Here is a 27,153-nt window from a genome sequence, read left to right on the forward strand (position 1 = left end):
ATGGCTCTACCCTGTCAAACACAGAGCCGCAGGGCGATCAGGGGATTGGGGAGCTCCCCCCTATCAGGCACAGAGCAGGGCTGATCAGGGGGTTGGGGTGCCTTCCCCTGTCACAAACAGAGGGCGGATAGGGAGGTTGTGGCCTCACCCCCTGTCACTCACAGAGCCGCTGGGTGATCAGAGGGTTTGGGCGCTGCCCCCTGTCACGCTGATCCCAGTGCCGGGAGGCATATTACCCTTTTACTATAGTGGCCTGGTGCACGGGTGGGGGCTGGCTGGTTTGCCCTGAAGGGTGTCCTGGATCAGGGTGGGGGTCCCCACTGGGGTCCCTGGCCAATCTGGCTGAGGGGCTGAGGGCCGTTTTCAGGTTGGCGGGTTACTGAAGCTCCCAACTGCTCCTTTTGTTCTTTTTTCTTTTTCTATTCTGGGCCAGCTTTAGCTCTGAGGCCTCGCTGCTGAAAACATTGATACAATGTTGCGGTCCGGCTGGCTGAAGCCAGGCTGATTGAAAGCCGGTTTTTGGGGTTTTGTTTAGCTTCTGTACTTGCAACATAGTACATAGTTGCTTAGAGTTGCAGCTGAGAGGCCTGCAAGTGAGGCGGGGAACGTTGGAGTCCGCTGTCACTGGAGCAAGCAAGCCTCCCTGCTCGCTTCAGTGCATGGCTGCTGGCTGCCATCTTGGCTGACAGTTAATTTGCATAAGGATATGCTGATTAGCCAGTGGGAAGTGTAGCGGTCGTCCGCTAATTACCATGTTTCTCTTTTATTAGTGTAGATCATTTGGTGAGTAATGGGAGACACTGAGGAATTGTAAGAAAGGGAGACATGGTGGATTTTTTTTTTTTTTCAGAGATATGAAGACTATTAGAAAGGCATTATACCAGAGGCAGGGAGACAATTAGGAGACTTTAAAAAAAATCCTGAAGAAGATATGGGCTTAAAATGGGTCAGTAGGAGTTGAGATAGAGAGAAATTTTAGTGACATTTAAAAGAAAAAATTACAAGGCTTGCTCATGGATTGGTTTTTAGGATTGATGAAAGAAGAATTAAGAATGACTTCTGTCCTAGCCAGTTTGGCTTAGTGTATGGAGCATCGGCCCGTGGACAGGGGTCCCAGGTTTGATTCCTATCAGGGGCACATACCTGGGTTATGGGCTCAATCACAGGTCCTAGTCAGGGCACATGTGGGAGGCAACCAGAGGATCTCATCAATGTTTCTCTGTTTCTGTCTTTCCCAGCCTGTCTGTCTCTCTCTCTCTCTCTCTCAAAGAATGACTCCTAAGTTTATGATTTGGGTGACAGAGTACAAGGTGGTACAATTGACCACAACTGGTTATAAAGAATAAATTTTGAGGGAAAGATACTGAATTAACTTACGGACATTTAAAATTTTGAGGAAGATATCTAAATACATCCAAGAGGTAGTTAGACAAAGGAACCTAGAGCCACACTAGCTGATAGAAATTTCTGTGATGATGGAACTATTCCATATCTGTACTAGTCAAATATGGCTTGAGATCATTTGAAATGTGGCTAAGGAATTGAATTTTTACTTTTATTCATTTCTGATTTAATTAAATAGCCACATGTGGTAAATGGCTACTATATTGAATAATGCAGCTATAGACCTAAGAATATTTTTTTTTTCATTTTTAAAGGGCTGAAAAGGTAAAAATAATATTTTGTGACATGTGAAAATTACATGAAATTCAGATTTCACTATTCACAAATACAATTTTATTGAAATAGAGCCATTGGCTACTCTCCTGCTATAATGTCAGAGTTGAGTAATTGTGACAGATCCTATGGCCCACAAAGCCTATACCATCTGATCCTTTATTAAAAAGTTTGACAACCTGTGGTTTACAGTGTAAGAGAGGAGTTAGGGCTGTATATGAAGACTTGAGACTTGTCAGGAAATAGATATTCATAGAAACTAAGAGAATAGATAAGAGGCCCAGAGAAAATGTATAATGTTAATTGTGAGAAGTGGTGAAAATGTATGGAATCCTTAGAAGCCAACAGTTAAGAAGCAGGCAGAAAAATAAGGATCTGTCAAAGGAAACTAAAAGCAAGTGGCTTGAGAATCAAGATAGTTGTCATGGAAATCAATATATATATATATATATATATCCTCACTCAAGAATATGCTCATTGATTTTAGAGACTCAAGAATATGCTCATTGATTTTAGAGAGAGGGGAAAGGAGAGAGAAAGAAAAAGATCCATGTGACAGAGAACATCTAGGTATGTGCCCTGACCTGGAATCGAACCCCATGCTCCAACCAACTTACAACACTGGCCAGAGCCAAGCCCCATTATTTTTTTTTTTAAAAAAACACTATGCTAGGCTGTTTGTGTACATTCTTTTAAGTTTTATGACAGTCCTGCGAAATAGGTAATATACCAGGTTAAGTACATAAATAAGGAACTGAATTTAAGTGAATCCAGAGCTTTCTTTATACATTTACATGGGAGGAGAGAATTTCAAGTCCACAGAGGAAAAGTCGTCTCATAATTACAAAGTAAATATATCTGGTGTATTTGAAAATTAGGAGGTAACTTAAAATTTCAGCAAGAGTAATCTTAGTGAACTTGTAGAAGCAAAAGCCTTATTAGTAAGCACTTTTCCTTATGTTTTAGTATAAGATTATTTATCAATAATGTCATTTGTCATAATTCATTATATTTTAAAAAATCATTAACGTGAAATTTTATAGAAGGTAAACATGGTAAAATTGTAGGGATTGTAGGCATCATTGCATAATTCTGAATCTTTAAAAACTTATATTTAATTTTTTGAATTTAGGTTCATACTTTGAAAACAAAAGGTCCTATGCAGAAAATACATTTGCATCAAATTTTAATTTTGGAACAAGCTCATCTTCTGCACGAGACAATATTTATCCTCAAACACTAAAGACTCCATTGTCTGCTGGAAATCCACAGAGATCAGGATATAAAAGTTGGACACCGCAAATGGGATATTCAGGTAAAGTGAGTGGAATATTGAGCTAGATGACTTTTTGAAACTTTAAAGTTTTTTTAAATTATAAATTAGGGTGGTTATGTTCATTTGAAGTGTTTTGTACTTGATATGACTGATTGAAAGATAAATGTACCAATTTATCCATATCCATAATTTGAGATGAGGTTAGTTTCTGATAGTTCATTAATTAATGCAGGTCTACATTATTTTAACCACTCTGGCCTCAAAAATTGTCTACTTTTGCTGGGCTTTCCTCTCTGGATTGTTATATTTTTTGGATCTAGACCCCAAAAGTCCTTTTTTTTTATCTTTCTGCTCTTGAATACTTCTTTTTTTTTTAAGGTAAATTGAAAGTATCAGTATGACCTCATGCGTATTTTTAAACAGCTTTAGTAAGATATAATTAGTATACAATAAACTGCACATTTAAAGTGTGTAATTCAATATGTCTTGACACACAAGCACAGGTATTCCTGAAGCTCTTTAATACTTTTAGGTTTTTTTGTATATTTGTATGTATTTTGGTTATGTTTGTGTTTTGTATGATTTTTGCATATATATTTGTATATTTATATTTTGTGTAGGACTTTGTTGCTTTCACCAAGATAATTGATTTAAAATAACTTTGCCTACCATTACCAGAAGCAGAAATCAGAATTCTTCATTTTAGTAGGGTCAAATTTATCAATATTTTCTTTTATGATTGCTGCATTGTGTATATTTGATTAGAAACTTTATCCCTGTCCCAGGTCAGAAAAATATTCTCCTATATTTTCTTCTAAGTGTTCTGAAGCTTTGCATTTTACATTTAAGTTTTTAATATACCTAGAATTGATTTTTGTTTATAATATGAGGTAAGAAGTCAATTTAATTTTCCCACAGAGATAATTCCTATTTCTTGAATATCCTTCCTCCACCTTTGTCATATATTATAGACCCATATGGTTCTGTTTCTACCTCTCTTAATTTCCAATCTCTGCCAATATCACACTGTCTTTAGTTTTATATTACATCTTGATCTATAAGGGAAACCCTTCTACCCTTATCCTCCACTGACCATTTTGATCAGATGCATTATTGTGCTGAATGCCACAATGGTGGATAAATCATTCTGTGAATTCATAGATGGTGATGCTGGTGGAAGCACTGTGTGCAAAGGAGGCAAATCTGTATCTAGAATATGTGTTTGTTCCAGTGACGACAGATATCTTCCCTCTCCATGATGTAATGAATCCCAGGCTGTCTCCTTGAAGAGTGGTGTTTTTTGGGACATTTAATGTTGATCTCTGCTTTTGGTAGGTTAGGTACTCAGCAGTGTGAGTAACCAGGTCAACTTTGATAAGAGGAAGTTCCTGTTATTGTGCCCATGCATAGGCATGATACTGCCACCATGGCCACTTTGTTAATGGGTCTATTGAGGAAGTACTGGAGTGGCTGGGAAAGAGGCTACTTGACATCCACAAAGCTATCATTTTGTTCACTTGATTATTAAGAGTCTCCTCTAGAGTGAATGCCCTTTCATACTTTCTTTTTAAAAAAATATGTTTTTAGCCCTAACTGGTTTGGCTCAGTGGATAGAGCGTCGGCCTGCGGACTGAAGGGTCCCAGTTCGATTCCAGTCAAGGGCATGTACCGTGGTTGCGGGCATATCCCCAGTAGGGGGTGTGCAGGAGGCAGCTGATCGATGTTTCTTTCTCATTGATGTTTCTAACTCTCTATCCCTCTCCCTTCCTCTCTGTAAAAAAATCAATAAAATATATTAAAAAATATGTTTTTATTGATTTCAGAGAGGAAGGGCGAGGGAGAGATAGAAACATCAATGATGAGAGAGAATCATTGACTGGCTGCCTCCTGCAGCCCCTACTGGGAATTGAGCCGGTAACCTGGGCATGTGCCCTTGACCAGAATCGAACCCGGGACCCTCCTCCAGTCTACAGGCTGACATTCTATCCATTGAGCCAGATCTCCTTTCTAAGAGATCCATCCACATACATCTTTTCCAGCTTCCCTTGTCACCATTTTCCAATCCTGTTCCTTCCAAGTCCCTGACCATCCAGCTAGACATTAAAAACTGCTTATGAATGAGTCTAAATCTGTACTTCCTATCATCTCTTATTCCAAACGTGGACAAATTTACTGCTCAAAGTTCTGCCGAGATGAAAGATCAAAATGAATAAAACAAGTCAAAAAAGTTAGAGAAAATAGTAATGCATATCAAATATCTTAATGAAGGAGGAATTTCTTAGCAGAAAAGCAATGGAAGAAATTATAAAGAAAAATATTGTCTGACTGATGGCTTAGACCCACTCCCTGAGGGCTCCCAGACTGTGAGAGGGCACAGGCCAGGCTGAGGACCCTCACTACCCCCCTCCAGTGCATGATTTTCGTGCACTGGGCTTCTATTATAGGATAATATATGTAATCCTATTTGATTGTTTCAGTCAGCTCAAGGTAGGCAGAGAGTTATTTCATTATATTTTGTGATTGATGATTATTTATTACTAGAGGCCCAATGCACGAAATTCGCGAAAGTGGCTTGGCTCCTGCCGCGGCGGTGGTTGCCTCTGCCTAGTCCCCTGCTGCCGCGGCTTTATCAGGAAGGACATTTGGTCTAATTAGCATATTACGCTTTTATTATTATAGATAAAATAATTTGCTCACATTTATATAGCTTTTAAATGACAGTGTAAAATAAAAAAAAAATCTGGGTTTTTTTTTAAATCCCAAATTTAGTGTTTCTTTTGTGACTGCATTTCAATGAAATGAAAACTAAGACTATATAAATTATTTCTAAATGTTAATGAAGTTAAGTTTTGGCAAAATACTTTGAGAATTAACATTTTTATTTGGTGTGAATATGAAAGTTATTTTTTGATGAGTAAAAAAAGATTATTTCTTGGGATATTAATAGCTATGTCCTAGATTTGATGTCTTGACATCGTATGAGAAAAAACTGCAAATTTTTTTTATTAATGTTTATACATTTAAAAAATTCTTTTTAGCAGCTACATCTTCATCTGCAGTTTCTGTACACTCCCCATCAGTTATTGTAGCTGTTGTAGAAGGGAGAGGACTTGCCAGAGGAGAAATAGGAATGGCAAGTATTGATTTAAAAAGCCCACAAATTATATTATCTCAGTTTGCAGACAACACAACATATGCAAAGGTAAGTATTTATAATCCTAGAAAATGATTGATCTATTGGGCACTAGCCTGATTTTCAAGTCATTACTTTCCTAATTAGTTTACTTTTTGGTAGCATGCAGGTTTGGTAGTCTGAATTAAAATAAAATTGCTTTTCATCTGATATATTTTTAGTATATACTAGAGGCCTGGTGCATTAAATTTGTGCACTCAGGGGTGGGGTCCCTCAGCCTGGATTGCGAGAGGGGGCAGGCCAGGCCGAGGGACCCCACTGGTGCACGATCTGGGCCAGGGAGGGACGCGGGAGGTAGGCCAGCCGGGGAGGGACCACAGGAGGGCTCCAGGGCATGTCCGGCCTGTCTCGCTCAGTCCCTATCGGCCGGAGCCCAGAAGCAAGCTAACCTACTGGTCAGAGCATCTGCTCCCTGGTGGTCAGTGCACCTCATAGCGACTGGTTGACTGGTCAACTGTCTGCCCCCTGGTGGCAGTGCATGTCATAGCATGTCATAGTGAGCGGTTAAGCGACCTTGGCATATTATTAGCATATTACGCTTTGATTGGTTGAATGGATGACCGGACACTTAGCATATTAGGCTTTTATTATATAGGATAGTTCTAAAAATAATGTTTTGCTGTTACTTAAACATTTCAAATTATTGATACTAGTTTCTAAAATTATACCTTTAATAATTCCTGGATTTGTTCCAAAGGTAATATCTATCTATCTATCTATCTATCTATCTATCTATCTATCTATCTCCTATATAATAAAAGGGTAATGTGCATATTGACCCTAACAGCAGTACAACTGGGAATGACTGGTCACTATGACACACACTGACCATCAGGGGGCAGACGCTCAATGCAGGAGCTGCCTCCTGGTGGTCAGTGCGCTCCCACAGCCAACCTCCTGCCATTGGCCAACCTCCTGTGGTCCCTCCCCCTGGTTGGCCAGCCCCGATCAGACCCGATCGGGACTGGGTGAGATGGCCCTGTTGGGCCCTGATCGCTGGCCAGGCCAAGGGGACCCCACCTGTGCACAAATTTGTGCACCTGGCCTCTAGTCCTATATCATAAAAGGCTAATATGCAAATTGTCCTTTCTGGAGTTTGACCGACTGGGAGTTTGGCGACTCGCTATGATGTGCGCTGACCACCAGGGAGTGGCGTGGAACGAAGGAAGGCCCCGGCTGGCAGCTGGGGAAGGAAGGCCCCAGCCAGCAGCCGGAAGGCCCCGATCGGCCCTGATCACCGGCCAGACCTAGGGACTCTACCCATGCACGAATTTCATGCACTAGGACTCTAGTCTATAATAATGCTATCTCCAAAGTGTTATTTCCACTGAACTGTATTTGAATTTTATTTTTGAGTGTTAAGGGAAATTGGTCTCTTTGATCAATCATAATTTAATATGTCTTCTTGCCTTACTCCCTATTACTCATAATTTGGGCCAGTGCCTATATGGGATTTGTGTGACTAGCAGGTAGAGGTAGTTTATTCCTCTTTAAGTCCTTTATGATGCCCCAGGATATAGGCTTTCTTTTCTTACCTAAAAATAAATTTTTAAATATATCTAACAACTTAACTGATATTAGTACTGCCTACTACCTTCATCTCTGAGTATTTCACTTTTTTTTAAAATCCTCACCCTAGGATATTTTTCCATTGATTTTTAGGGAGAGTGGGAGAGAGAGACAGAGACAGAGAGAAATACTGATGTGTGAGAAATACATTGATTGGTTGCCTCCTGAGCTGGGGAGGAGCCTGCAATCAAGGTACATACCCTTGACTGGAATTGAACCTGGGACCCTTCAGTCCACAGGCTGATGCTCTATCCACAGAGCCAAACTGGCTAGGGTGGTATTTCACATTTTTATGCAATTTAAAAAGAATAGGAAATAATTTTTTATAAAATAGGAATGTTAAACTGACAAAAGACTTGGTATGTCTAAAGTATTTCTAAAAAATGCCCTTTACTAGTATATTGGGAAAAGCGTAAGTCATGAAGCAGATGTTGTCATCTTCGATTTTTTTTACTTTTCAACTTTTCAGATGTACTGGTGAGGTCATATTGATTGTATCACCATAGTTACACTACTTTTTTAAAAATGTATTTTATTGATTTTTTACAGAGAGGAAGGGAGAGAGATAGAGAGTTAGAAACATCGATGAGAGAGAAACATCGATCAGCTGCCTCCTGCACATCTCCTACTGGGGATGTGCCCGCAACCCAGGTACATGCCCTTGACCGGAATCAAACCTGGGACCTTTCAGTCCGCAGGCCGACGCTCTATCCACTGAGCCAAACCGGTTTCAGCCATAGTTACACTATTGAATGTTTTTCATTGAGATGGATAAAATGCTGATTGGAAGAATTTATTTTAAAAAACCTTATTTTAAGAATATGTATTGGATAAATTCAAGTTAATTTTTGGGCTTTGAATTGTTACAAACTGTTATGAATAAATACCCTATGTTTATGTAAATATTTTATATTTGTAATTATATAGGATATATGATAATGCATAATCATTAGAAATACATTTTAATTGAATATATAATTTGGAAAGTTGTAATTTTATATCTCTATGAAATGATTTTAAGTACTTCTCTCTAAAACAATATGACAAATTTTTGTTTAAGAGAATTCTAAGCTTACATTTAAGAAATTGATTTTTCAAATGATTTTAGGTGATCACTAAACTCAAAATTTTATCACCTTTGGAAATAATAATGTCAAATACTGCTTGTGTTGTGGGGAATTCAACTAAGTTGTTTACTCTGATCACAGAAAATTTCAAGGTATGTGATTTTATTCTCAGTGGTAACATTGGAGATCTTACTTTCTTTAAAATCCATTTTGTAATATTATTCTAAAGAACAATACTTTGAGTGACTTTATATGCGGGACCAAAAGTAGGTTTAACAGAGTTTATTCTTGTATTATTGTATTATTTTCCGTATCAACTACTGTAAACCAACTTTTGTCCCACCCTGTATTTAGTTCCCTGAAGAATGTACTAAATACAAGTTCTAATCTAATGAACTGTTAATACATATAATAAAAATGAGCCTTGATCTATTTTAAATAAAAGGGAAAATATTTTAGGTAATAAGGAGGTTTCTTCAGAGTATACAAGAGGCAAACCCATAGAGAAAGCATGGATTTCCTTAGGTCTAGCTTCCTGGAAACTAGTTATTATGCTTGCAGATTAGTTGAAATTGAAGTTCTTGTTCTTTAGGGAGTAGCAGCTATCAACAAGTACTTTCCTTTAGAGAATTTGATCTATATTACAGAATTGTTTCAGCTTGCTTTGATAGTATGTATTGCCTTACAATTAGCCTCCTACTTTAACCTCCATCTGTGGGACTATGACAGGTAAGTGCTCTGGAACCAACCAGTGCACTTCCCCTCAATAAGGCCCTTTCCACCATGTAATTTATCTCATCCCTCTGGAAAATCTTCCTTTTTTTGTGGAAGGGGGGGCTGTTGCTCTGAACCAAGTAGGCAGCATTGCAGTTGGAATAATTCCTGATGAGTGCAAAGTATTTTCACAATACACTGTATTTTGTTATGTTTGTAGACTTATTTTTGACACTTTGGGAACCAAAGCTGAGATTTAGGGTCCAATGAGTTCTTTATTTTTCTTACTATACAGAGTCTGTATTGTTCTTAATATACAGAATCTGTAGTCATAAAAGATTTTTCTAGATCCTATGTAGCTCAGCTGTCTTTGATTCTCTGCCAGAAATGCTCCCTCTTGTAAATCTATTGTCTCTATTAGACAAGTCTCTTTATCTGTTGCTTCTTTCATTCATTCATTACTTCTTTCCATCACTCTTATTAAAGTAAACCTCTCCAACTTCCATTACTCTGTTTTGATTAAGTATTCTGTTTTTGGTTATAAATAACAGAAATTCAACTTAAACTAGCTTGAGTGAAAAAGAAATTTATTGACTTATGGAAATGGGAAGCCAACTAGTTGGATAGATGCTGTCCTCACCACGCTTTTTTTTTTTAAACTGCTGATAGGTAACCTCTATGAGGTTTAAGAGGAAGATTGCTGATGGCTAATTCATCTCAACCCAACTCTGATAAAAAAAAAAAAAGAACTTCTTTCTTTTAGTGTCCATATAGGAATTCCAGGGAAGGACCCTGACTGGTTCTGCTTTGTTTACATTCCCACATGTTAGGCTAATCACTATTTCTGGGGATGGAGACACTATTAATTGATTAACTTCTGGTCATGTGCTTTATTTATGCTGTGGGGCACTGAGTACTATAATTGCTGTGAGGCAGAGTACTATAATTGACAGTCAGACCACAAAGGCAAAAACAACATATATTCACTACACTTGAGGTGTACGGCAGTATAACATAGTGCTTAAGCATAGAGGAGTTGGACTGTTTTGGCTGTAGATGCTGATTTTAAGTGACTATGCAAGTTAACTTACTTAAACTCTTTGATTTTTTTAGTCAGTGAAATAGGGACAATAACAATTTCTATCTCCTTAGAGAACTGATTTTTATGTAGGGCAATCATAAATGACTTTAGCAAGATGGTTACATTTGGTCCTGAATGGAGTGAGGTAGCAAGCCATGGAAGTATTTGGCCTAAAAGTATTACAAGTAGAGGGAAAAATCAGTATTATCATTATTACCACACTTACTATAAAAAGACCTTCATTAAATCAGAAGCAATATGAAGTGGAAGGAACATAGACTTTGTAAGTTAAAGATTCTAAATTCAAGTTTTATCTCTGGCACATATCAACTGTATGATATGAGAAAAGTGACTTGACTTTTCAGAATTTTACTTACATGGAAATTGTAGTTAATAAGACTTATGTCATAGGGTTATTGTGCAGATTAAATGACAACTGTTGAAACATTCTTGGCACATAACAAATTATCTGTTTATGACTTTTTTCAGTTTTACAGCTTTTAAACAATTCAGTGTTAAATTACCTTTCTTACCTATTTTTATTCAGAGTAGTATATACCTTTTGCTCCATAACTTCCTGCTGTTTTTCTCTTTTTAAAAATTCCATTATTAACTTTTCTTTATTTTATATAAATTAAATTCACCTTATAAGGATATCACTTCATAGATTTGATAGATGCAATAGATGTTTTCATTTTTCCTCAAGTAGCACATTATAAAGATCTTCTTTTAATTATGATGGAGTATGCCAGGCTGGTGTGATGATGTTGCTGTAGAATAAAATTACTAGAAGGAGGATACTCTTATGTTTATTTTTTATTATGTTTCCTAACATATTCAGTTAAATTTCATGTGAACATGCTCTAATAAGAACTACAGGCTATATTATAATTCACTTAAGACAAATAATCATTCTTTTTTATATATAAATAAGAAAACTTTAATTCTAGAAAACATAAAAATAAACTTTATATAATATTTAAGCTATATACACACGTGTTTAAGAAACCAGTTTTGGGTAAGTGCATGAAACTTAAACTTTATTTTGAAATTAAAATTTATTTTTAGAATGTAAATTTCACTACAGTCCAAAGGAAATACTTCAATGAAACAAAAGGATTAGAGTACATTGAACAGTTATGCATCGCAGAATTCAGCACTGTCCTGATGGAGGTTCAGTCCAAGTAAGTTATGACTTAAGGACAGTTATAAAAGTTTAGTGTAAGTTCCACAAGGACAAGGTCTTTTGTCTGTTTTGTTCTCTGCTATATTCCTATTACCTGGAAAAATGCCTGGCTTATTTAAAAAAATATTTTAAAAAATTATTGATTGATTGATTGATTTTTAGAGAGAGAGGAAGGGAGAGGGTGAGAGAGAAAAATACATCAATATGGGAGTGCAACACCTATTGCTTGCCTCCTGCGTGCCCCCTACCAGTGATTGAGCCTGTAACCTAGGCATGTGCCCTGAGCAGGAATTGAACTGGCAACTTTTTGGTGCATGGGACAGTGCATGCACCAACTTAACCACACTGGCCAGGGCAAAAAGTGCCTGGCTTATAATACAACTGAGTAGTTATTAAAATAGTAAAATAGTTAACTAAAATTTATACACAAGGCATATCTTCCTAACTCAATTTATATATATTTTCTCCAAATTAGTCATAATCTATTGCCCTAATGGTTGCTGCTTACTTTATTTTGGAGTGAAAAGCTCAATAGCTATTTAGTAAACTAGAAATGTGATTAAAGCTGTGTTCCTGTTACTTCATAACTTTACTCCTAAAAGATTCAGGATGAGACAGGGAATGATATTTTTGGAAAGGATATTTCTTAGAGCATGCTAAATAGATACTGTGACCACTTGTTTACTCAGTTAATCACAATGACTACTCTCACTGAGATCATAATGTACTTTCCTATATGTTGGGACCTCCTGACTTTACCTTCGAAGCTCAGACTCTTTCAATATTATTTGAATACTTATAATGGCACATAAAAAAATTGACACAAATTTTCATTGAATGTTGACTTCTAATATGATTTATTGACATTTAATATCCCTTGAGTGTCAGACTTCAGAAAATTGTTCATTTTTATCATGGTTTATGTTTTAGAGGTAATTTACACTGTTTTTTAAAAAAATCAAGAACACTTAGTGTAATTTTTTTTTTACTTTGAATTTGAGCAGTGCTGTGCAAGTATTTATAATTTTTCTAGTATTAAGTTGAAATACATGTTTCACTTAGAGCAATTTTTAAATTCTAAAGCAGTGGTTCTCAACCTTCCTAATGCCGCGACCCCTTTTTAAAAAAAATATATTTTATTGATTTTTTACAGAGAGGAAGGGATAGAGAGTTAGAAACATCGATGAGAGAGAAACATCAATCAGCTGCCTCCTGCACACCCCGTATTGGGGATGTGCCCGAAACCAAGGTACATGCCCTTGACTGGAATTGAACCTGGGGCCCTTGAGTCCGCAGGCTGACGCTCTATCCACTGAGCCAAACCGGTTAGGGCATGCCATGACCCTTTAATACAGTTCCTCATGTTGTGGTGACCCCCAACCATAAAATTATTTTCGTTGCTACTTCATAGCTGTAATTTTGCTACTGTTATGAATCATAATGTAAATATCTGATATGCAGGATGTATTTTCATTGTTACAAATTAAACATAATTAAAGCATAGTGATTAATCACAAAAACAATATGTAATTATATATGTGTTTTCCGATGGTCTTAGGCGACCCCTGTGAAAGGGTCGTTCGACCCCCAAAGGGGTTGCGACCCAGAAGTTGAGAACCGTTGTTCTAAAGATTTATAATGATGTATCATGGATCACTTACAGGTATTACTGCCTTGCAGCTGTGGCAGCTTTATTAAAATATGTTGAATTTATTCAAAATTCAGTTTATGCACCAAAATCGCTGAAGATTTGTTTCCAAGGCAGTGAACAGACAGCCATGATAGATTCATCATCAGCCCAAAATCTTGAATTACTAGTTAATATTCAAGACTCTAGGTAAGATCACCCATTTTTTTTTTATATATAAAATGGATCAGCATATTTTACTATGTCATATTTTTTATGTATAGTTTACATTTTAAAAAATTGGCTAATGGAGAATAATTGCATTGTTGCTCAACTGTTCAGATGTTTCACCAAAATCAGATTTTTAAAAGATACTTGTGGAAATGGCATTAGCCACTGCCTGTGTGCTGCCCAGGGATCCTGGGGCCATCTGACATAAGCTACAAAGTGATCTACAGATGCCTGTTACTTGTGCTGGACTTGGAGCTGCCCAGGAGAGGCCAAGCTACAAACCAAGGCTGGCTGGCTACTGCTAGTGCCAGGCCTGGGGCCACTTAACGAGAGGTATGGGGCACACTGAGGCCAAATGCTGCTATTTTAAGAGGTTTTAGGAAAGTCTGAAGCACGAGCCAAGACAAGTCATTCGTATGGAAAAGTCACTGGAAACAGCCTGTGTGGGCCCCCAATTTGGGTGGGGCAGGATCTCAGGGAATCCCAGCATAGGGAGAATAGTGCAAGCCAGGTTGATGGAAACTCAGATACAGTGCCTGCCTGCCGACTTTGTGGAGGGGACATTGTATCTCAGAAAAGGGACAGTGGTCTCTGTCAGCACTTCTCTGCCCTTTGAGCTCTCGCTCTGATGCCAGACAATTCCTTTTCTGTCCACGTCCCTGGTGCCTTTTCAGCTGTTGCTCGGGCACTGGAGCCCAGAGGGAACGAGTCCGAGTAAGTCCATGCATGGGAACTGCCTGGAACTCCAGCATCTTTTCATCTCACTCAGCTACAATTCCCTCTAGTTTTTTTTTTAAATACATTTTAATTGATTTTAGAGAGGAAGGAAAAGAGAGAGAGAGATAGAAACATCAATGGATGAGAGAGAATCATTGATTAGCTGCCTCCTGCATGTCCCACACTGGGGATCTGACCTCCTAATTCATAGGATGACGCTCAGCCACTGAGCCACACAGGTCCGGGCCCTGCTAGTTTTTACAGTAATGGAAACTTCTCTTCCTGGCACTGGAATCCTGGTCTCTGGGGCCTGGTGTGGGGCTGGGACCCCTCGCTCCTCAGGGGGGATCTTTGCGGCTGAGATCCCTTCCAGTTATTCACCAGACGTGGGTTTGGGACTAGCCTGGTCTGCGTCTCCACCCCTCCTACTAGTCTCAAGTGGCTTATTCTTTATATCCTTAGTTGTAGGACTTCCATTCTGCTAGATTTCAGGATGTTCTGAATTATGGTTTGTTGTAATTTTGATGTGGTGATGGGAGGATGCAAATACCATATTTACCTAAGCCTGCCATCTTAACCGGAAGTCTGTATTTTTTTGTTTGTTTTTAACAGTTTCTGTACCTGAATTTTTCTTCTCTCTTTCATTTGTATTTCTCTAACTTCTTAAGTTAGAATGAAGTGATTATATTAAATACTCATTTTATTAATGTAAAATATTTTCCCCACCTAAGGATGAATTAATATTATTTGCTTTTCATCACAGAAAAAATTATATCCTTATTTTATCAACTAGAGAGGCCTGGTGCATGGATTCACACATGGGGGGTGGGGTCCAGCCTGCCTGCCCCGATTGGGGCCGATCAAGAGGGGCCAGCCAGAGGGGAGGGGACGCGGGTGGTTGGCGTGCTGGCCTATCCCCTGGTTGAACTCCCGATGGAACTCCTGGTGGAGGAGACAATTTGCATATTAGCCTTTTATTATATAGGGTTATTATTGATATCTTGCTATTACTAATGGAATGTCATGGATTAGAACAGTGGTTCTCAACCTTCTGGCCCTTTAAATACAGTTCCTCATGTTGTGACCCAACCATAAAATTATTTTCGTTGCTACTTCATAACTGTAATGTTGCTACGGTTATGAATCGTAATGTAAATATCTGATATGCAGGATGGTCTTAGGTGACCCCTGTGAAAGGGTCGTTTGACCGCCAAAGGGGTCGTGACCCACAGGTTGAGAATCGCTGGATTAGAACATTTTATTTTATTTTTTAAAATATATTTTTATTGATTTCAGAGAGGAAGGGAGAAGGAGAAAGAGATAGAAACATCAGTGATGAGAGAGAATCATTGATCAGCTGATTCCTGCACACCCCCTATTGGGGATTGAGCAACCCAGACAACCTGGGCATGTGCCGTTGACTAGAATAGAACCTGGGACCCTTCAGTCTGCAGGCTGATGCTCTATCCACTGAGCAAAACCGGCTAGGGCTGGATTAGAACATTTTATATTAGTCTGAATATGGTAAATGATCTATGAAAAAATTGTTAAATATAAGAAGATACTGTAGATTCTTATTAATCAACGTATGGTTCATTGACTGACAGCATACTTGGGAGCGTATTCAAAATGTAGATTCTTAGGTCTCATGCCTGTCCTGAATTAGAATACACATGTGATTTGTATGCATGTTAACATTTGAGATTCACTACTATAGATTATAGGATTATTTAGTTACAAATTTAAATTGCAATTTTCTTATATTTGTCTTTTGTATACTTAATGAAAATTTTCAAACTTGTGTTTTCAAAGGAATAATCACACTCTCTTTGGTGTTCTAAATTACACTAAGACTCCTGGAGGGAGTAGAAGACTTCGATCTAATATCTTAGAACCTCTAGTTGATATTGAAACCATTAACATGAGGTTAGATTGTGTTCAAGAACTACTTCAAGATGAGGAACTCTTCTTTGGACTTCAGTCAGGTAAATGGATATCCTTTAAGTTTATAAATAGAAATTATTAGAAAGATATATTGTCTTCTTATAAGGACACCAGTCAGTTTAAGGCCCACTCTAATGACTTTATCTTAACTTAATTACATCTGCAAAGATTTAATTTCCAAATAAGATCACATTCACAGATATGGGGATTTAGGACTTTAAAATGTCTTATTGAAGGGACACAATCTAACCCATAACATGAGGTAAGAGAATTGCCCATGGCACCTGGCTGTTTGTTCACTGGCATGGCAGTGCAATGTTCTTCTTAAAAAATTGGAAGGACATTTTGTATGCTTTGTTCCTAGTCCAGTTCCTGGTTTCTAGGAACTTGGTCTGTCTTTCATACCCCATTTTCCAACCACCCTCCTGGTGTACTGGTAGTGTAAACAAGTGGCACATGAAAATCTGGAAGGCATTTACAGCCTGAACAATTTTTCCTCATTCCAATTCCAAATACATTTTAATTTTACAGTTCCTTAAAAATTCTGGCATTATATTGTCTGTGACTGTGCACTTCCAATGTTGTTGAATATATTCACTTTTTCTATATATTCCCAAAGTAAAACTTTGGGAAAGGTACAAAGAAGCCGTTTTTAACTGATAACCCTTTTCTTGTTCACAGCAACATCTTGTTGGCCTATCTATACCCGGCATTCCGTGTAATACATAAGTGCCAGGAATATTCAAGTCATTTAATCATGTAATGTTAGTCAAGCTCCAACCATTTCTATGTTTCCTGTATTGTGACAGTTTATAATTTATTGTAACATGTTAAAAGTAGGGGAATATGAACATAGAACAGGGTGGGAGAGTAATTTTTATAGTTTATTAAAATATGAGAATCTGAAACTTACTTTAAAAGACCCAGTATTACTTTATTGTAGGTATTTTATAGGTATTAGGGATAAAAAGATAAGGAAGAGTAAGTTATAAGTTTCTGTTTACAAGGATCTTAAATTCATGTTAGGGAAACAGACCTACAAATATGTGATGCAGTGTGGTAAACGCAACCATAATTGAGTATTTTATGGGAACACAGAGGAAGAAACTGGGATAATGACAGAATCCATATGGGATTCACAAAGACAATATTTCAGCTTGTCTTAAGGAAATGAGTAAGACTGACAACAGGAGAATCCTAGAAATGATATTCAAGACAAAGGGAGCATGCCTATGCGAGGTTTGTTAGTGCACATGGGGTAACAGAAAATATGTTTAGATGTGGTAGCAGGGATAAAGATCTGGTATGAGTCCTATTGGCTGTGATCTTAAATACTCATTACTTTTTAAGGTACACTTGTTTTTTTGGGAAGTTGGGAAAGGTAGAGTTATACTTACATTGATATAAAAGAGCTTGCTGTATTTAAGATATGGCCAGTACTTATTTATTACTTGAAGCATTGGGGAATAGCAGGAAATGAGCGCTGGGGCTAGCTTATGAAGGACCTTTATATAATACTAAGACATTGGGATTTTATCATGCAGGACATAGGGAGCTGACAGTTCTAAACTGAGAGAGTAATACGAACAAACCTTTATTTTAGAAACATTATTCTGGTTGTTGTGATAGATTTGGGGAAAGGAGGAAGGAAGAGACTGAAAAAGAGAAACACCAATCTAAGGACTTTAAGAGTCTAGTAGAATCACATGTAAAATGTCATAATTGAACAGTATAAGAGTAGTATAAGTAGTATACTGAGCCTATTTACTCTAATTTTTAAAAACAGTTCAAACATAATTAATTTACAGTAGAAGTGGTAAATTGGAAAAGGGCACAGTGCTAGAAATAGGCACACTGAAAATTATCAGAAGACTTAGTGGTTTGAACAGGAAGCGAGTGACATAAAAAGGTTTTTTTAAGATAAGTTTTTATTGATTTTTTTTAGAGAAAGAGGAAGGGAGAGTGATAGAGAGATAGAAACAACAACCTGGGGATATTAAAAAGAGATAGATTATAATTATCTATACATTTATTTTTATAGAATACTTGAAACTGGAAAATGAGTTGAGAAGAATAAAATAACAGTTTTGAGCTGTGATATGTTCAGGATACTTTATACACATTATCTCACTTAATCCTCACAGCACCCCTAAGGAGGTAGATGTCATTATCCACATTTAAAAGATGGAAGTTAGGCCCTAACTGGTTTGGCCCAGTGGATAGAGCATCAGCCTGCGGACTCAAGGGTCCCAGGTTCGATTCCAGTCAAGGGCATGTACCTTGTTTGCGGGCACATCCCCAGTAGGGCGTGTGCAGGAGGCAGCTATAGATGTTTCGAACTCTCTATCCCTCTCCCGTCCTCTCTGTAAAAAAATCAATAAAATATATTTAAAAAAATAAAAATAAAAGATGGAAGTTAGGTAACTTCTGGAAGATTACATGATTAGTGGTCTAACTATGCTTTTAAAATAATCTTTTTAAGTATCAGAAAGAAAAGTTAGAGATCAGAAAGGTGGGAAGAAAATTATGAGAAGCAACATCTAAAAGTTAGAGAAGTAGAGTTTCAAGAATGAAGGGGTGATCAACAGTGTCAAATTTGGAAGACAGATTGTGAGTAATCAAAATTAAGAATTGACTATTATTTTACTCCTGGCACATGTAAGATAGATAAAGACAACTAAAACAAGTAATATTTGTAGGTAGAATGGTTCTAGTTTATTATTTGAGGATACATAGTCTATATTTTAAAAAGTTCAAATGCTCATTATTTTTTTGTTTTTGTTTGTTTTAGTTATAGCAAGATTTCTTGATACGGAGCAGCTTCTTTCTGTTTTAGTCCAAATTCCAAAGCAAGACACGGTATGTTTATATATACATTATAAGTTATATTATTATTATACATTGTGATAAAACTTGTCTTAATGTAATGTAACAATTGGACATTATTAAAATATTTTGGAAAAGTGCTTCATTATTAATATCAAAGTTTTTTAAGGCCTTTAAAAGCAAAAACTTCTGACTAAACTAAATGTCCTCTGAAAATCTCCAGTGTGGAATTGCTTGCCTAAGATGAGTTATTGTATTTCCCCTTAAGGATATTGATTTCAGAAAATGCCGTTTTTTTGATCATAAGTATTTAGTGAGAAGAATAATGCTTAAATTTTTTTATTTGAATTAACCCAAATGTCCTTTCTTTCTTTCTTTCTTTCTTTTTTTAAATATATTTTTATTGATTTCAGAGAGGAAGGGAGAGGGAGAGAGAAAAAGCATCAAAGATGAGAAAGAATCATTGATTGGCTGCCTCCTGCACGCCCCCCACTGGGGATTGAGCCCACAACTCCCGGCATGTGCCCTTGACTGGAATAGAACCTGGGACCCTTCAGTCTGCAGGCTGACACTCTATCCACTGAGCCAAACCGGCTAGGGCCCAAATGTCTTTTCTTTCTATAAAATGTTTCTGACCATACTATTTTAAAATAATATATATATTTCTTTATTGATTTCAGAGAGAAAGGCAGAGGGAGAGCATGATAGAAACATCAATGATGAGAGAGAATCATTGATCGGCTGCCTCCTGCACGCCCCCTACTGGGGATTGAGCCCACAACCCGGGCATGTGTCCTTGGCCGGAATTGAACCTGGGACCCTTCAATCTGCAGGCTGACGCTCTATCCACTGAGCTGAACCAGCTAGGGCTGACCATACTATTTAATGTATTAGGAAGTTTTGTGTTTTTCATTACGCACATCTAAAATTCTTTCTTTAATATTTGAAAATGTCAATATTAAACAAAAAATTTCAAGTTTTATCTAAGTTTCTTTGCTTCATTTTGAATAATTAATTTTTATCAATTGATTTCAGACTGCCCTATATGAATATTTGTAGTGTATGGTTCCTTTTTACGTTAATTCAACAAGTGATTTTATTTTACCAAACATTGTGATAAGTGCTAGGGATACTATAAGAAGTAAGTTTCTACACCAAAGGAATTAATGATCCAGTGTGAGATTTAAGTTAAAAAAAAGGCAATTACAGCATAGTATATCAAGAACTATTAGACATCTGACATTTTACCCTACTTGCAAACTAACAAGTTAGCCTAACACAATTTCATAGATGCTGACAGAAGATATGAGAGTCCTGGGTCAGGAAGAAAGGACTTGCTTGAGTACTTACGACTATAGCAGTAGCCAGAGTATCAGCATTTTCTTGCACTGTACACATAGAAAACTGCATAAAAACAAAATTCAATGCTTACTGATTTATCACAAAGTGAATATCCATGTAATGACTACTCAGGTAAAGAGATAGATGCTGCCATTACTTCAAAAACGCCCCTTCTTGCTCCTTCCCATCTTATTTTCTACCTCTTTCAAAGATCCCCCAAATTTTCTTTATAATTTAATTTTGCCTATTTTGAATCTTTATATACTAGTATAATCACCCAATTTTTCTTTTTTATATCTGGATTCTTTTAGTCAATACTATGTTTGTGAGATTTAATCATGTTGCATGTAGATATAGCTCATTTATTTCTATTGTGAAATAATATTTCATTGTATGAATATGCCATTACTCCTTTCACTGTTGTTCGACTTGTCGACAGTTTTTGGCAATTAGAAATAATGCTGGTAAAAATATGTACCTGTTTCTTAATACAATTGTTTACACACTTTTACTGGGTTCATAGTTAGGAGTGGAATTTTGGGGTCATGGAGGATGTATATCTTCAACTTCAGGAAATAATGACAAAATATTTGCCAAAATGTTTTTCACAATCATTGCACAATTTATATTCTCAGCAGTGTATGAGAATTCTCATTGTTCTTTATCAAAATGTGATATTGTCAGTTTAAAAATCTTAGGCATTGTGATTGGTAAATAATGGTATTTTATTGTGGTTTTAATTTACATTTTCTTATTACTGAAGATGAACACCCTTTCATATGTATACAGACCACTTGAATACTTACTTTTGTGAAAGTCTTGTTCAAGTCTCTTGCTCATTTTCTTCTTCTTCATTATCTTCTTTTGTGACTTGTAGAATTTCTTTTTATATTTTAGATACGAGCCCTTTATTGGTTCTTTGTTGCAGATATCTTTTCCCACTTTTTAGTTTGCTTTTCCCACTCAATATTGTGGTATAGATGCTGTTGGTGTATTACCCACATCCCCTTGGCATTCACTTTTGTACAAGGAAGACTTCTTATTGCAAGTAGCTGAAACTTACTGCCTGAGGACTTTCTCTGACTGCAGGAGAGAATAGAGTTGTTGCTCTGGCAATAGGTCATAACTAATACTGAACAGGAGTAGATGAATAAATATTCCATTTTTCTTACCTGTGGAGATAGCTTCCGAAGCTTACCTTATACCATCTCTGAGCCATAGTACCATGCAGCAGTAACCGGATCATCAAGGCATCCTCTTGTGCTGTCCTCCCCTCCCCTTCTTACTTCTGCTTATTGAAGTCACTTTTCAAATATGTTATTTGCCCTCAAATTCTAGTTTCTCAAACTTGGCTTTTGGAGAACCAGTCCTGTGTCAGTAGTATCTTTTGATGAATAGAAGTTCTTAATTTAAATGTAGTCTAGTTTGTGTTTTTTCCTTTGTAGTTAGTGTTTATTGTATCCTGCTTAAGAAGTTTTTATCTAACCCAATGTTTTGATTGCACCCATTGGATTTTAATTTATGGGGGTGACTAAGTGATGATATGGTGAGGCTGTCATTAAAAGAAGATTTTTATTACTTGGTATTCCTGAGAAGAGGGAGCATACCACACAAGATCATATGGAAAAGTATTAGGGTTGGTCAGGAGTCAAAAGGAGTGAGGGGGAAAACATTGCAAAAATCTTTATTATAATGGGAAGTTGTTAGGTGGAAACATTCCCTATTGGGTAGGATGCAAAACACAGATGTTGGAGTTTGTGGTTGGAGGGCTTGTAATATGATTTTTGTGCATCCCTAAGAGCCAAGACCATAGGGGAGATGTGAACAACTTTGGCCATTGTTAGGCCTTGTGATGAATGGATGCCAAGTCATTAATTATGAAATTTATAAAAACTGATTCAAACAAACAGGTAATGAAGATATTCTTCTTTGTTATGTTCCTGATGTTTATTGCTTTTTTAATATTTAGATTTACAATCTGCCTGGAATTGATTTTTGTATGTGGTATGAGGAAGGGACCACATTTCATTTTTCCTCCTATAGATTCATAATTATATTGACATCATTTATGGAAAAGACTGTCCTTTCTCCCACCTTTGTCGTAAATCAAGTACTCAAAATTTATTGGGTCTATTTCTAGTCTCTATTTGGTTTCATTGGTCTCTGTCTGTCCTTAGGCCAATACCACAGTTTCTTAGTTACTCTAACTATTAGAAATTGATTTTTGTTAGATTTAATTCTTTTACCTTGTTCTTATACAAGGGTGTTTTGGCTATTTTTGGAAGATGTTTTCCTTTGGTAATAGTAATAATAGTTGTCTTCTGTTTGATGAATTTTATTTATTTTTAATCTTCCAGTTAGTTTCAGAGATCCATTATAAGAGAGCATGAGATAACTTGTTTTAGGGTTACAAACCTACATTTTGGTATTTCTTTTAAATTGACCCATCTGATGACAGAACAGTTCAGGTATTGCGTGTACAATGGGGATAAAAGTCAGAAGGTTTCAAAAAGAACTGTCATATTAATTACTACTATATCTCAATAGTAATATCCCTAAAGTTCTTGTCAGAATTGGTAAAGAAGTCCATCCATGAGAACTTTTATATTTCCCCAGGTATAGTACCACTTTAGAGATTGTACTATTATTTAATTTATAAAATGTTTATTTATAAAATTTAGGATGCTGGTGTTGTTTTATTTTGAAAAACTGTAAGTCCTTTGGGCCACTGGAATTATGAAAATTATTTTATTTGAACAAACAGGAACCAATAAGGGAAATTTGTGTTGTTTTGTAATTATCTGGGTTGTTTGGATTCAGTTTTTCAAATATCTTCTATTCAGAAATACTCTTTTTGCCTTTTTCAATTAATCCTTTTGCTCAGAATTGAACTGTATTTCCTATCACTACTATGAGTTAAGGTGGATCAAGGAAGGAGCTTTAATAGAAATGAAAATTGGGTACAATGATGTGAACTCTTTTTCATTTTCAGACTTTCAGGAGACTAGTGTGCTAGTCTTACTATAATGGATCAGTAATTTCTAAACAGTATTTAGGCTGGCAGGTATCTTGGCTTGATTGATATATAAAAAGTATATGAAATAAGATAAGCATAGAATGTTTAGAGGAAAACACATTTTTTTGAAAAACACATTTTGTATTAAATGTTTATGATATCCACATTTGGATTTTTATCTTAATAGGTTAATGCAGCTGAATCAAAGATAACAAATTTAATATACCTAAAACATACCTTGGAACTTGTGGATCCTTTAAAGGTAATTTATGTGTGTGTGTATTGTACAAAACATGTCTAGTAATCCATATTTTTAAATTTTTTGTTTTGCAGAAATTCAAACTCAGAGAAAATCATAAAATAGTATAACTAATTCCCATATTCTCTATCTTTACATGCACAATACATACGCATATTATTACTATTATTTTTTTTTAAAATTTCAGATGTTTCTTTTGTCTCTTTTTATATTTTTATTTTTATTGATTTCAGAGAGGAAGAGAGAGGGAGAGGGAGATAGAAACAACAATGATAAGAGAGAATCATTGATCGGCTGCTTCTTGCATGCCCCCTACTTGGAATGGAGCCTTTAACCTGGGCATGTGCCCTTGATTGGAATTGAACCTAGGACCCTTCAGTCCGCAGGCTGACGCTCTATCCACTGAGCCAAAACAGTTAGGGCAGCGGTTCTCAACCTGTGGGTCGCTACCCCTTTGGGGGTTGAACGACCCTTTCACAGGGGTCACCTATGACCATCAAAAACCACATATATAATTACATATTGTTTTTGTGATTAATCACTATGCTTTAATTATGTTCAATTTGTGACAATGAAATTGGGGGTCACCACAACATGAGGAACTGTATTAAAGGGTCGCGGCATTAGGAAGGTTGAGAACCACTGGGCTAGGGCCTTACTATTATTATTTTTACTGAACTATTTGAGAATAAGTTATAGTACCTAAATACTAAAGTGTATATCTCCTAAGAGCAAATATGTTCCTTTACCCAAACACATATGATTATAAAATTCAGGATATGTAGCATTAATAGACTACTGTTATATAATCTATAGCCCATATTCAAAATTTTTCAGTTGTCCTAATAATGTTCTTTATGGATTCCATCCCCCACTCCCCCCCCCCCCCCCCCCCCCAGTTACAGGGTCTAGTTCAGGACCCATGCATTATATTTAATGTCAGGATTTTATATACTCCTTTAAATTGAAAAAAAAGTTTCTCAACATTTCTTTGTTATGATATTGACATTTTGAAGCATAAGGGTCAGTTGTTTTATAGGATATTCTTCAATTTGTCTGATTATTTATTCATGGTTAAATTCAGCTTATGCATATTTGGCAGTAATCTGTAAAAATGTATATTTCTCATGTTGATGTCATTTCCCTATTTTTCTTTTTAAAGTTATAAGTAATGTATGAAGAAATACTTTGACACTGTGTAAATATCCTTTTTCTCATCAGACTTTCACTCATTGATTTTAGTATTTATTGCAATTCTTTTTTTTTTTTAATCCTCACCTGAGGTAATTTTTCTGTTGATTTTTAGAAAGAGTGGAAGGGAGGGAGAGAGACAGAGAGAGAAACATCAATGTGAGAGAGATACATCAATTGGTTGCCTCCTGCATGCGCCTCACCCAGGGATCCAGCCTGCAAAGGAGGTACATGCCCTTGACTGGAATCAAACTGGGGACCCTTTAGTCTGAAGGCTGGCGCTCTGTCCACTGAGCCAAACCGGTTAGGATGCAACTCTTACCTGAAGTAATTGCTACTCTGTTGGTCACAAAATGGTGATTTTCTTATCAATTTTTAAATACTATCCTGTGCAAAATATTTTTAAAATGAAAGTGACAGAAAGAACTTTTTTAAAAGAAAAAATAATGAAAAGTATGGAACAATATTTATAGAGTTTATTCTGGTAAAATGTAATAAAAGCAATTTGGCAAAAGATTTCAAAATCATTGTCATCTTTCTTAGGATAAAAGTGGTATAGTAATAAATCTTCTCCCCAAATTGATAGATTTGATTCAACAAATTTCAAATTTTGGTATTTCAAAGGCAAAGTAAAAGCCAAAGAACCTCAGGAAAAATTTATAGCAAAGGAAAGCCAAAATACTAATTTCTGTCATCATAAAAGTTATGTAATTTTTAAAGAAAATACTGGAATGACAGTGGAAATCAGGAAAATGACTCCAAAATGGAAATCAAAGTGCAACTTACTGCTACTGAGAGAACAGTGAGACAGGCAACTCCATAGTTGGCAGGAATAAAAATGGAACATATTTTATAGGAAATTTTTGAAACGTATGTTTTTTGATCCTGTAATACCACATCTAGAAATCTGTCTGAAATAACTTAAAAAATGTTGACCGAGATTTATGCCTAGTGATGGTAATTGCAGCATTATTTATACTAGAAATTATAAGTAGCCTAGAACTCCAATAATTAGGGGAAGAGACAACTTGCTTCCTTCAGGATGGAATACATATTAGGAATTATTTAAAATTGTTGCTATAAAAGTTTTTTAATGCTTATGCTATAGTATTAAGTGGAGGAGAAAAGGAACATGCAATGAATTTTTAAAAAAGAAGTGACAGGAAATGTACCATAATATTTAGATTATTTATCTTTGGAAGGGTGGTAGAATTATGAGTGATTTAAATGTTTTTCTTTATGTTTTTCTGAGTTTTTTAGTTTTTATCAGTGTATAGGTATTATATTTTATTCATAAACAAAAAATATTGCCATTGCCTCATAGCACTTTAACTGTTTTGTTTATTCAAGTAATGAAACTTATAGTAACCATTGAGCAAAATAAAATCCATACTTTTACCATATAAGAATGGAGAAATTGCTCTATTTTTTAATATACAGAGCACTTTTTTAGTTTAATGTAAATATAATGCAAATTTTGGAATTTTATGTAGAGTACTCCAAATGTATAATGATAGCTGCTTAAGTACTTATCTCTGATAAGTAGTGGGTATTAACAGTTAGTTGGGAGACAAGAAAAATAAGTCATAATAATGAAGCAATGGAGGCCACTTATTGGCCCTGTGCTCTTAATATGGAAAATGGGAAAGATACCATTCGTCCTCACCTACATATCTAAAATATGTTTTATGAGTATGTAAGTGAGAAGATGAAGCAAGAAAGCACTTGGTAAGCTGTGAAGTATTGAACAAATGTAAAATGCTATGTGTGAATAATGTCATACTTCATTATCCTTAACTATCTTTATTTTATTCTTTAATAGATTGCTCTGAAGAACTGTAATACACCTTTATTAAGAGCTTACTATGGTTCCTTGGAAGATAAGAGGTCTTTGTCACTCAACTGTTAATCAAATATCAGATTATTCCTTTCTTCCTGATCGTCACTGATTTTTAAGAACTCTAATTATATTTTGTAGAATAATTACTTGAGCTTTAGTTAATAGATCCTTTAAACTATTCTTCAAAATTGTAACTATACATTTTATCTTATAAATACCAATAAGTAGGGCAACATCATATTGAGTATTTGTGTTAATGGACAATTAGAATAGCATTAAAAATCATACATAATTTTAATATATCTTTTTAGCCATTCTCTTATGGAAAGTCTTACAAATATAAACATATATTTTCTCTTTTGTTAAATTGTGAAGGGCCTAATATAACCAAAAATAAT

General features: G+C 36.0%; 1 protein-coding gene across 1 annotated transcript in view; it reads left to right on the forward strand.

Annotated features, from left to right (window-relative positions):
• Nucleotides 1–27,153, forward strand: part of MSH4 (mutS homolog 4) — a 70,209-nt gene that overhangs the window by 5,408 nt on the left and 37,648 nt on the right. Inside the window, exons 2-10 of the mRNA XM_023751810.1 lie at nt 2,810–2,992; nt 5,995–6,155; nt 8,824–8,934; nt 11,646–11,761; nt 13,427–13,600; nt 16,151–16,323; nt 19,074–19,141; nt 23,653–23,727; nt 26,738–26,802. Coding sequence (XP_023607578.1) covers nt 2,810–2,992; nt 5,995–6,155; nt 8,824–8,934; nt 11,646–11,761; nt 13,427–13,600; nt 16,151–16,323; nt 19,074–19,141; nt 23,653–23,727; nt 26,738–26,802 — 1,126 coding nt within the window. The remainder of the gene's footprint in view (nt 1–2,809; nt 2,993–5,994; nt 6,156–8,823; nt 8,935–11,645; nt 11,762–13,426; nt 13,601–16,150; nt 16,324–19,073; nt 19,142–23,652; nt 23,728–26,737; nt 26,803–27,153) is intronic.

The sequence above is a fragment of the Myotis lucifugus genome, unplaced genomic scaffold (genome assembly GCF_000147115.1).
Source record: "Myotis lucifugus unplaced genomic scaffold, Myoluc2.0 scaffold_25, whole genome shotgun sequence".
NCBI lineage: Eukaryota > Metazoa > Chordata > Mammalia > Chiroptera > Vespertilionidae > Myotis > Myotis lucifugus.